General features: G+C 43.4%; 1 protein-coding gene across 1 annotated transcript; it reads left to right on the forward strand.

The window, feature by feature from the left end:
• Window positions 1–665: 665 nt before the first annotated feature.
• On the forward strand, window positions 666–8,859 carry LOC123396793 (zinc finger protein ZPR1 homolog). Its single transcript, XM_045091618.1, has 14 exons — window positions 666–807; window positions 970–974; window positions 4,685–4,729; window positions 4,820–4,876; window positions 4,977–5,036; window positions 5,123–5,250; window positions 6,057–6,321; window positions 6,397–6,463; window positions 6,613–6,683; window positions 6,797–6,886; window positions 7,314–7,422; window positions 7,900–7,991; window positions 8,257–8,362; window positions 8,510–8,859. Exons 1-14 carry the CDS (start codon window positions 666–668, stop codon window positions 8,611–8,613), a joined length of 1,341 nt encoding a protein of 446 aa, XP_044947553.1. The 3' UTR covers window positions 8,614–8,859.
• Window positions 8,860–12,319: the final 3,460 nt, after the last annotated feature.

Raw genomic sequence — 12,319 nt, forward strand, 5'->3', positions numbered from 1 at the left:
CCTGCCCACCAAAAAATCCTGATCCAGTGCGTGAATAAATGTCAAGCTCTCCTCATATGCTTGAACTGAAAGGGGCAAAGCTAAGAGAGAATGTAAGTTTGCAGTAGCTAAGAATTCTTGAACTGTGGCATCTTGATCAAGGGCGAAATAATAGGCAGTTAAACTTGTCAGCCAGTATCTCTCCGTTGAACCAAAAATCTTTCTGAAGCAAGATAGAAGCTCCATCACTTGGGATATAGTGAGTAATACTGTGGTAGATATCTTAAATGCCAATAACATTCCTCCACCAAGATAAACCTGAGCATGATGGGCACCAGGTCCGTAGAGCAACCAGATCAACTGTACCCACTGCACATTCTCATTTTCTCATTGCAGAAAATTTGTGAAGTTGGTTTAAGGTTATGTTTAGTTTCAGGGATATCCTCCCACCGACAGGGATAGCCCCTTTTTACAGTGGTTGTCACTTGTTTGGATCTGAGGCAAAGACGGATAGAGGCAACGAGATGGGTTCGAATATTCCCGTAAAATGGGGCTGTGGGCAGCCGCGAAAAAGTGGCGGATCGCGACAACCACCCCGCACGCACTCGCGAAACATTTTCTTGGGCCCCCCTTTCCCGAACACGTGAAATCCTCACTCTCCCATCACCCGTCTCTCTCGCTCGTGCATGGCGGCGGCGGCACATCTGGCAGAGAGGCCGGCCGTTGCAGAGGGTGCGCATGGGAGATGCTGGACGGGGTTTCAGGCGGCGGCGCGGTTGGATCTTGAGAAGACCGCCGGCGGCGTGTGCCTGAGGAGACACGGGGCCGGTGATTGAGGGCGGGGCGGTGGCTACGTGCATGGGGCTGGTCTGCTGGTGGATGCGTGGGACGATGAATCAAAATTTCTATCTTCAGTTTGCCATCGTGTGTTTTGCGCCTGTGTAGTTTGCCTGCTACTGTATTTTCTGCTGCTTTATCCTGTATGCGCAGTTGTGGTACCTGCTGTTGAGGCGTGCTTGATGTGTGTTGTGGGTGCGCTGGTGCTCAATAAAAAATGCAGATTATGGGCTAATCTCATCACCTCAAGCAAAAATATCATCACAACCCTTATTATTCATCCCTTGAACCAAACACTTCAATGGATATCCTCAACCACCCAACCAAGCAAAAAAAAAGGGCTATTCCTAACCAGCTGGTTGGGGATACCCACAACCACCCTAGCCTATCCCTCAAACACAAACACATCCTAAGAGCATCACTTCATTTTGATAGATATCCAACACTTACATCTCACATACTACTTGACTATTCCAACCACAAAACATAATCTTCTTTGATACTTCCTCTATCCCAAAATAACTGTCTCAACTTTGTACTAGCTCTAGTATAAAATTGTAGTAAGCTTAAGACACTTATTTTGGGACGGAGGGAGTAGATTGTAACATCAGTTTTCTGGTGACTTCTCCAAATGATTGAATATTGCATTGTTTTAACGTTACAACTTGCACCTGAAAATTTGTTTGCTATTGTATTTCATATGTTCTTCGCTGCAACGCGTCCCAGTTCACTAGTTGATTGCCACCACATTTATGTTAATGGATTATATAGGCTCACTGTATTATTCATTATTACGGGTAAGTTATGGGAGCTAGTTGATACGGCGGTGAGGAGGCGTGTTGATGTCCTATGTGTCCAAGAGACCAAATGGAAGGGACAAAAGGCGAAGGAGGTGGAGGATACCGGCTTCAAGTTGTGGTACACGGGGACAACTTCAAACAAGAATGGAGTAGGCATCTTGGTCAACAAGAGCCTTAGGGATGGAGTTGTGGACGTTAAGAGGCAAGGGGACCGGATGATCCTTGTCAAGCTGGTAGTTGGGGACTTAGTCCTCAATGTTATCAGCGCGTATGCCCCGCAAGTAGGCCACAATGAGAGCACCAAGAGGGAGTTCTGGGAAGGCCTGGAGGACTTGGTTAGGAGGGTACCTATTGGTGAGAAGCTCTTCATAGGAGGAGACCTCAATGGCCATGTGGGTACATCTAACATAGGTTTTGAAAGGGTGCATGGGGGCTTTGGCTATGGCATCAGGAACCAAGAAGGAGAAGATGTCCTGAGCTTCGCTCTAGCCTACGACATGGTTGTAGCTAACACCCTCTTTAGGAAGAGAGAATCCCATCTAGTGACGTTCAGTAGTGGTCTACACTCTAGCCAGATTGATTTTGTCCTCTCTAGAAGAGAAGACAGACGTGCTTGCATTGATTGTAAAGCGATACCTGGAGAGAGTGTTATCCCTCAACATAAGCTTGTGGTTGCTGACTTCCGCTTTAGGATTCGTGTCCAGCGGGATAAGCGCGCCAAAGTCGCTAGAACGAAGTGGTGGAAGCTCAAGGGGGAGGCATCCCAGGCTTTCAGGTAGAGGGTCATTAAGGAGGGCCCTTGGGAGGAAGGAGGCGATGCAAACTTGATGTGGACGAGTATGGCGACCTTCTTGCAGAAGGTCGCTGTAGAGGAGTTTGGGGTGACCAAGGGAAGTAGAAGGGAAGCTAAGGACACCTAGTGGTGGAACGATGAGGTCCAGAAGGTTATTAGGGAGAAAAAGGACTGTTTCAGATGCCTATATCTGGACAGGAGTGCAGCTAACATGGAGAAGTATAAGGTGGCGAAGAAGGCTGCAAAGCGGGCGGTGAGTGAAGCGAGAGGTCGGGCATATGAGGACCTCTACCAACATTTAAACACTAAGGAAGGCGAAAGGGACATCTATAAGATGGCCAAGACTAGGGAGAGGAAGGCGAGGGATGTCGGCGAAGTCAAATGCATCAAGGACGGAGATGATCAGCTTCTTGTGAAGGATGAGGCGATCAAGCGTAGATGGCGGGAGTACTTTGCCATCCTTTACAATGGAGAGGTTGACAACTCTACCATTGACCTAGACGACTCCTTTGATGATACCAGCATGTGCTTTGTGAGACGTATCCAGGAGTGTGAGGTTAAGGAGGCGTTAAAAAGGATGAAAGTAGGCAAGGCGATGGGTCCTGATGGTATCCCCATCGAGGTGTGGAGAGGCCTTGGAGACATAGCGATAGTATGGCTAACTAAGCTTTTCAACCTCATTTTTCGGTCAAACAAGATGCCCGAAGAATGGAGGCGGAGTATTTTAGTACCAATCTTTAAGAACAAGGGGGATGTTCAAAGTTGTACTAATTACCGCGGAATCAAGCTGATGAGCCATACTATGAAGCTATGGGAGAGAGTCATTGAACACCGCTTAAGAAGGTTGACAAGCGTGACCAAAAACCAATTTGGTTTCATGCCTAGGAGGTCTACCATGGAAGCCATCTTCTTGGTATGACAGCTGATGGAGAGATACAGGGAGCAAAAGAAGGACCTTCATATGGTGTTCATTGATTTGGAGAAGGCCTATGATAAGATACCTCGGAATGTTATGTGGTGGGCCTTGGAGAAACACAAAGTCCCAATAAAGTACATTACCATCATCAAGGATATGTATGATAATGTTGTGACAAGTGTTCGAACAAGTGATGGCGACACCGATGACTTTTCGATTAGAATAGGGCTACACCAAGGGTCAGCTTTGAGCCCTTATCTTTTTGATTTGGTGATGGATGAGGTCACAAGGGATATACAAGGAGATATCCCATGGTGTATGCTCTTTGCGGATGATGTGGTGCTAGTCGATGATAGCCGAACGGGGGTTAATAAAAAGTTAGAGTTATGGAGGCGGACTCTAGAATCGAAAGGTTTTAGGCTTAGTAGAACTAAAACTGAATACATGAGGTGCAGTTTTAGTGCTACTAGGCACGAGGATGGAGAGGTTAGTTTTGGTGGGCAGGTGGTACCGGAGAGAGACACGTTTCGATATTTGGGTCCATGTTGCAGAAGGATGGCGATATCGATGAAGACGTGGGCCACCGAATCAAGGCTGGGTGGATGAAGTGGCGCCAAGCTTCTGGCGTACTCTGTGACAAGAGAGTGCCACAAAAGCTAAAAGGCAGGTTTTATAGGACAGCTATCCGACCTGCGATGTTGTATGGCGCGGAGTGTTGGCCAACCAAGAGACGACATATCCAACAGTTAGGTGTAGCAGAGATGCGCATGTTGAGATGGATATGTGGCCACACAAGGAAGGATCGGGTACGGAATGACATACGAGAGAGACTTGGGGTAGCACCGATTGAAGAGAAGCTGGTCCAGCATCGTCTCAGATGGTTTGGACATATTCAACGGAGGCCACCGAAGGCGTCGGTGCATAGCAGACGGATAAAGCGTGCTGAGAATGTTAAGAGGGGTCGTGGTAGACCAAACTTGACATGGGAGGAGTCCGTTAAAAGAGACCTGAAGGTTTGGAATATCGGCAAAGACTTAGCCATGGACAGGGGTGCGTGGAAGTTAGCTATCCACGTTCCAGAGCCATGACTTGGCTTCGAGATCTTATGGGTTTCAACTCTAGCCTACCCCAACTTGTTTGGGACTGAAAGGCTTGGTTGTTGTTGGTTGTTGTATTATTCATTATTATCTGTGTATATCTTGTGCTGGTACCTTTTTTTACTTGTGATGTGTTATTATTGCTCTGATCTCTATTCACATTCATGTCATTGACAAGCTGTGAGCCTCAGTTCACATTTAAATCCATATGCATTTGCCCCCCTATCCAAATTCATGTCATTGACAAGCTGTTTTGGCACAGGTACTGAACCGGCAAGTTGTGAAATCTGATTCAGCAACTATTAAGGTAATGCTGATCCGTGCACTTGGTAATGCATTTGTGCTACACACATATTCACTGTGTTTAATGTACTTTTACACTTTGACTTATATGCAGATTCCAGAACTAGACTTTGAGATTCCTCCAGAAGCTCAACGGGGAACACTTTCAACAGTACGCTTCATCGTTTTCTGTTTATAATTCTGAGGAGGTGGTTCCTTCTAAACTATTTTCTTCTATTGTTAGTTTACTTAGCTTTTTTGTCGCGTATTAGGTGGAAGGGAGCATTATGCGAGCTGTTAGTGAGTTGCAAGCACTTCAGGATGAAAGAAAGGTGAAGCTTGTGGCTTGTCTGCTGAGTTTTTGAATTACAATTGAGCCACTTAGTGATACACATTAATTGCCTTTTGGTACCTGCAGAAAGTGGATCCTCAAAAGGCTGAAGCTATTGAACAGTTCTTAGTAAAACTGAGATCTCTTGGATCAGGGGAAGCTGCTTTTACCTTTATTCTTGATGATGCTTCTGGTAACAGCTTCATTGAGAACCCGTAAGTTTTTGTAGCCTTCAGAGTTCATATTATTTGAGATGAGAATACTTGGAATCTTCAAATAGCTTTGCCATGAAAGAATAGTTCTAACTTCTAAGCATATCTGTACTTCAAACTACATTTATTTCTTCTTTCTCATCAAATAATAGAAACGGTCGTAGAAGTAAAGATAAATACTAATAGCAGAAAATTGTGAATGATATCTAAGGAAATATGGGTAAGGCATGTGTGTTTAAAACTGTAAAATTGTGTTATTATATATTAATTATGAAATTCAACTATTCCGTAAATAAATTATGGGATGTACAAATTATTTATCATTCAGCAATGTGCTTTTGCAATTACACGGAGTTTCTATCTTCATTCAACAATCTGCACAACTTGTAGTAGTTTGAGTGACGGCTTATGGTTGGATATTTTTCTCCCATCACTCGATTATTTCCTTGGATTCTTTTATGAGGTTATGTTCCTGCAACATAGAGGCTTGGGAAGTGGCAGTCTGCCTCTCATAATCTTGAAAGAAAGGGGCATTTATGAATATTGTTAATGCACCAGTTATGGATATTCTCTAATATGCCCATGTGTTTCAAGACCTATTTATGTCGTAGAGAAAGCTCCTTCACCTTTCCCATAAGTTCAGAGGTTCTAAAATATAGCATTCGTTCCTCAATAATTTCATCAACATAATCAAGGACGTAGCAATTACGGCTGTATAATGCTACAACAGTGCGCATAGCTGATAGCTCCACACACGCATTAAGTACTTGCAATTGGACATATATTGATGTATCTGCGTATATCAACAGGAATGCACCTTCACCAGATCCTTTGTTATCTTTGAGATTCTATGAGAGGACATATGAACAACAAGCAGCACTCGGTTTTCTTGCTGAACCAACCAAAGAATCTGGAGACTCTTCTCAGGATGCTTCAACAGTAGAAGGAAACTCTGGTAGGCCGCAAAGGATTCCGCATGGTTCAGTTGGAGCTGTTGCAGGTCCCCGTGCTATAGCTCAGGGAAACTCTGATGAAATTACTGCAGCGCTTTGTAGATATTCAGCACCAGAAGAGGTACATCTGTTCAGTCGCCTAATAATCATATCAACAATTAAGATCTCTTATGCCTTACAAAATTTACTTGGGCAGGTTGATACTTTACCATCAACATGTGCGGCATGTGCTACTGAGTGTGTCACACGATTCTTTTCTACAAGTATCCTTTCCACCTTAAATTCAATCCCAGAAATAGACCGTAGTGTTTTGGTTCTGGTAGCTTTGTTTATGTGATCAATCCCACTATATGAAGGTGCAATGCTGCAAGTAATCAGTATTTACTAGTGTCTGATCCTTGACCTTTGGTAGAAATCCCACATTTCCGAGAGGTGATTGTTATGGCTACATCATGTGATGCGTGCGGCTATCGCAACTCAGAGGTAAGTTCTAGTGTCATATTTGATTCTTTTCCCATATAAAAAAGAACTGGATTTACCAGTGTTGTACTTGGTCACACTTGTGCACTAAAAAATGCCACGGTCTCGTTAACCAGTTGAAGCCTGGTGGTGAAATCCCAGCTAAAGGAAAGAAAACAACACTGACTGTGCGAAATGTAAAAGATCTTAGTCGTGATGTCATAAAGGTTAGAAATTTACTCTTTCCCATTCTCTCATTCTCTCTCATGCAAATCTCTTAATTTTCATATTGTGCATTAGATTAATGATTGTACATATGTCCAGAATGGGGAACATTAGTGTTACTTCTTTGGGTCTTACCCCTTGTAATTTTCTTCAATTGAGCGGTAGTTATTTAGTTATGACTCTCAGCTGTTTTGGACTTAGCTCTAGCTACCCTGGAGTTTTTAGCGAGTGAATACAGTTTAACTCGGTGATGCTTGTGTAGTTCGGAAACATGATGTGTGTTAGGTTGAATCTTATTACAGTTTCTTCATGCCAAAATTGATGAATAGTCTCCACTATCCATTATTTGGCAAAACCAAAAAGAATGTTCAGACTTGTTGCAATATCTCATATGTAACTTAGTTGATTCAGACCTCTTAACTTTTTCAGTCAGATTCAGCAGCAGTTAGTGTACCTGAACTTGAGTTGGAGCTGTCAAGCGGAACACTGGGTGGCATTGTGACAACAGTTGAAGGTTTAATTGTGAAAATATGCGAGGGTATGTTTGCCACACTTATATACTCATGCCTCCTCTGTTTATGGGACCAAAATTGACTGCAATAGCCATGCTAATTCTAGTCAAAGGTGCGCCCGCCAGTAAATTTTTTTGTAGCTTGTATGAGATGGAAGTATCTCGAAGTTAAGTTGCATAGTTGATGTTCCTCTCATAGCTAGATATAGGCCCATCTCTTTCGTCAACAGCTTAACAGTATATGACTAGGCAAGTATTTGTTTGAAAAATTGTGGCACATGTATCTTTGTTACTCTCTGCACTTTCAGTTATGCATCTACGTTAGATTTAGAGGAAGCTTTTAAAAAAGAAGAAGTTTGTGGAAGCTTTTGTGTTCCAACAGAGTTTGTGCAACTTATGTCGATGTGAAGTACACCAGAATACGACGTAATCATTAGAATTGTTATGGGTACAAACTTAGTTTCTCCTGAAACTCAAATATATGCTTCTTTTGGGATGTTACAGCACTGGAGCGAGTTCATGGATTCCAGTTGGGTGACAGCACATATGAATGGAAGAAGAAGAAATGGGATGGTTTCACAGAGAGATTAGCAAAGGTGGGTATTTTCCTTTTGATATGTTGAACATTGTCGCTGTAGCGAGGTTCTATTTCACCTAATCTTCAGAATATTATAAAGCACACATCAGTTCTTGAGCAAAGTTACTTGTTAAAGTCTGGGCTGCCTGGTAGCATTGTTTTCTTGGTAAACATGGAGCAAATTGTTTTTTTAATTACTGTCCATAATTGAATGTAATTATTAACATGTGCAAAATAACCTGCTGTTACATACATATTTTAATGCGTATATGTATATATTTCAGCTTCTAAATCTAGAAGAGCCATGGACTTTAATTCTTGATGATGCATTGGCGGCTTCGTTTATTGCTCCAGCGACAAATTCGCTAGAAGATGACAAACAGCTAACAAGTAAGATGACAAACAGCTAACAAGAAATGATACTGCTTGTTGCAAACCTTTTTTCTTTCCTACACTCAATGAAATAGCCATTGCTTTGAATTGCCGAAAATGTTTGTTAATGTTCAAGTGCCTGCTTGTCTGTGAATCGAATTGCAGTTGAGGAGTATGAAAGGAGCTGGGAGCAAAATGAGGAGCTGGGCTTGAATGACATGGACACGTCCTCTGCGGACATGGCTTACAACACCACAAGCGCGTCATAATCAATTTTGGTTTGGTCTTCTTGTTGTGCACAATGTTGTACTAACCTGTAATTTGAAATTTGGTACTTCGTGGTGTATTCATTTTTTGTTTCCTGGACGAACAAGCAATAGGTGGTATGAAAATGGTTCCAACTATATACTTTATTTGTTCACGTTGGCAAGACATTGGTTCAATTGTGCAACACTTCTCTTCTTGATGGCTGCAGAAGAACTTTTTTTAATATAAAAAATGCTGCATTGAAAATATATACCCAGGAGAAGTAGCTGAATGGAGAAATGGCATGATCCTCCGGGAGTGACCGAAATTGACATGAGAAGAGGATTAGGCAGCATTTTTTTTTTCTGTAGCAGGTTCTGATGACCTGATTTTCAACAAAATTTTCATCCATGGGGCCACGGCAGCAATTTTTCTGTAGTTCAAATTTTGTTTCTCAAGTCCACAGGAGATCATTAAATTTCTTTTTGCCTACCTGCTATTTAAACTCTGTTTTTGCCGACGGAACTGATGAATTTTTTTTAGAACTCAACAGATTGGTAAGAGGATATCTCATTACTGTTGATTACTTTGTTCTCAGTTCCTCTGATATGGATATTCACGAGGCACTGATTGGAGCTGATCATTTTACCAAATCAATCAGAGTAAATCATCATCATCGTATTTCCTTTTTCTTTTTTCTCCCTCCTTTCCGGTTTATAGGGCTCAAATCTAAAATCTCATTAACCAAGGTGAATTGTAAGTGGATGACACTAGTTCTAACTAGCCAACGAAATGTATCTCCCATATTTAATTTTCGAGGCAATAAATGTAGCATCCTCCCTTTTATTGAACTTGCATGATGCATGTAGAAAAAGATGCATGCATAGCCATTAATTTGCTTTTCCTTATCTCTATGAATTAAATATAGTGTAAGACTCAAAGCACTTTAACTTAACTAGACTCAAAATGAGCCTAGTATAATGGAAATCTAAAATTTTAAAGATGAGCCCTATAAACCGGAAAGGAGGAAGTACTTATGATGTGTAGTAGTATAGATGAACGAATGAATGTTATTTTACAAACTGCATTCTCTCTCTTGTACGCCCAAAGCTAAACATGAGGTAGGCGGATGGAGTAGACCAAGGTACGGATATACTCCTTTGGTCTTGGTTTATAAGTTATTTACGAAAACCAAATAATTTTAAAATACTTAGACGTGATGCATTAACTTCTATCTCGTTTTTTCTTTTTTAATATGAATAAAGGAATCAACCAATAAAAAACGTGGGACGTGTAAGTTTTAATTACTTGAGATTAACATTAATTTATTGCATGCAATGATATCAATTAGTAAATTAACATTAATTTTTTTCGTTTTCCTTTTCGTTTTGGTCGCGGTGTACAACCTAAAATGACTTATAAACCGACACGAAGGGAGTACTAAATCGAACGTGGATGCTGGATTTCATATGAATATACACTTTGAAGGATCTGTAGGAGGAGTCCTTCGTGATCACAACGGCATGTTCATTTCTGGTGCAAACGAAAAAATAGACATATGCTTTGATTCATTTCTTTGTCGTAGTAAGATTTTTTTTGGACGGTCATCGGGGGAGAGGGGGCCCTATTCACCTGAATATATTGCTCAAAAAGCTGTCAAAGCCAAAAGTCACCCCTTAAGCTTTGACTGATCCAGTTTAGTTAAGATTTATTACACTAATGTAATTAGGGAATCTACTTTTCCCAACCGTCGGGCGACTCTGTCCTCAACCGACGCCTCTCCCGCTCGTCATGGAACCAGCTTCTTTTCACAGAGCGTCGCGTCTGTCCGGCAATATATAATCTCTGTAAACAATAACAAATGATTAAGAAATCTGTTTTGATTCTAAACACGTTATCAACACTTAGTTTCTACCAAAAGAGCAACAGAGAAGAGGAAAATCTTTTGCCGCCGGTGAGATGTCGCCACTCACCTCCTTTTTCCTCCGCCTGATCCGCGAGGACGATCGCCGTTACCGCCTCGTTGCCCTTCGTCGCCATGGGGTTGGAGGCCATCGTCAATTCCGGCGCCGAATGCAAGCCATTCGCCGTTTCAACCGTCCTGCCGCTGGACATGGCGCCCGTCGCGGCCCTCGCGCCGATGGACGCGGCCACCGCGCCGCTGGACGCACCGCTGCATGCGGCCACTGCGCCGCTGGACGCACCGCTGGATGCAGCCACCGCGCTGCTGGACGCGGCCTCCATGTCGCTCCCGAGGCCCCTGAACGCGGCCCTGCGCCGCCCCTGGATCTCCACCACCACCCCCTCCTCCGCCCGAGGCATGGCTCCCGCCGTGGACGCCAACGCCTGATGTCGTGGCCGCCGGCCCGAGTCGCGGCCCGCCTGGCTACACCCCGGTGCCCATGCACTCCGAGGTGAACGCCGAGGAGGCTCTCATCTTCATCTCTGCACGGACGGAGGGCGTCGACATGACCGCCCTGCCTCAGCAGGATATGGCCGCGGATCCGGGCAACTGCAAGGAACGACGCTTCGGGCGCCTCTTCGGGCATGCCGTTGCCGCCATTGACCGCCGTCCCGGCCGCCACTCCGGGTCGTGGGATCCGGCGGGCCTCGGCCTCGCCCCCGCTCTGCCGCGCGGTGTACGCCTCGATCCCGCCGTGGTTGCTTCTTCTTCTAACGAGGAAGGGGCCCCCGAGGGACGCCAGTGATCACCGGAGAAGCCAGGGAGGCAGCAGCCCTCACTCCTCCTGCCACCGGCTGGCTCTTCCATGACCCTGTGGCGTGGTGGAGAAGGAGAGGCGAGGAGGAGAAAGAGATAATGGGAGGTGGTGGTGCGGTTCCAGGCTGGAAAGCGCTAGATCTATCGATCCCCACTCCCCCTTTTTTTTATCTCCTATGCATGCGGTGGATGCATCATGCATGCGGTGGTGGGGTTTGACCCGATGGGCTGCTGACAAACCGAATCATTTTTTGATTCTATGGAATATGCTGGGGCTGGGGCTGCTACTCGTTTGGCTGACTATTTGTAGCATTTAGTACTAGTTTTTTTTTTCTTTGTTTAGTACTAGTTAGTACTAATTATTGTACACAGTGTAGTTTTAGACTATGTTTAGTACTGTTTTAGTACTACTATTTACACTTAGTCTAGTTCTATATTTACTCTAGTTTAAGATTTATGTAATTATAAATGTGTTTATATTATGCAATGGATTGATGATATAAATAAAGTACCAGATTTCATCTGGGAAGAATGACATGTTTCATGTGTTTACCACATATTTTTTTAACATGTTTCTTATTGCGATTGAGATCAGTTTCTCTCGCATATCAAACTTGCAATTTTTTGAATATTTCTCCCTCGTCTTATTTGGAATCACAAGGTAATGAGTTGTGATCTACTGCACATGTGCAGACTATCCCCTCTTACTGTGAGGTCTACGCTTTGTCAATCTCGACAAGCAATTACCTTCAACGTGTATTCCCTATATCTAAATTGTAGCATACACAATGTAATGGCCATGTAGCCTATTACTGTGAGATCTAAGTGATCTTCAAAGTGTTATGTTCACACAATTGAGGTTGAGAATTTTTCAAGTTTACACTTGAGTATCGAATTTTTGCATTCTTATTACACAACCATGATGGTTTTTAATTTATCGTTCGTAAATTAATTATCTCTGGTTCCCCCATGTAGGAAAAGATGACTGCCAAAGAATTTGAGGAGCTTGC

This window comes from Hordeum vulgare, chromosome 5H, assembly GCF_904849725.1.
Source record: "Hordeum vulgare subsp. vulgare chromosome 5H, MorexV3_pseudomolecules_assembly, whole genome shotgun sequence".
Taxonomy (NCBI): domain Eukaryota; kingdom Viridiplantae; phylum Streptophyta; class Magnoliopsida; order Poales; family Poaceae; genus Hordeum; species Hordeum vulgare.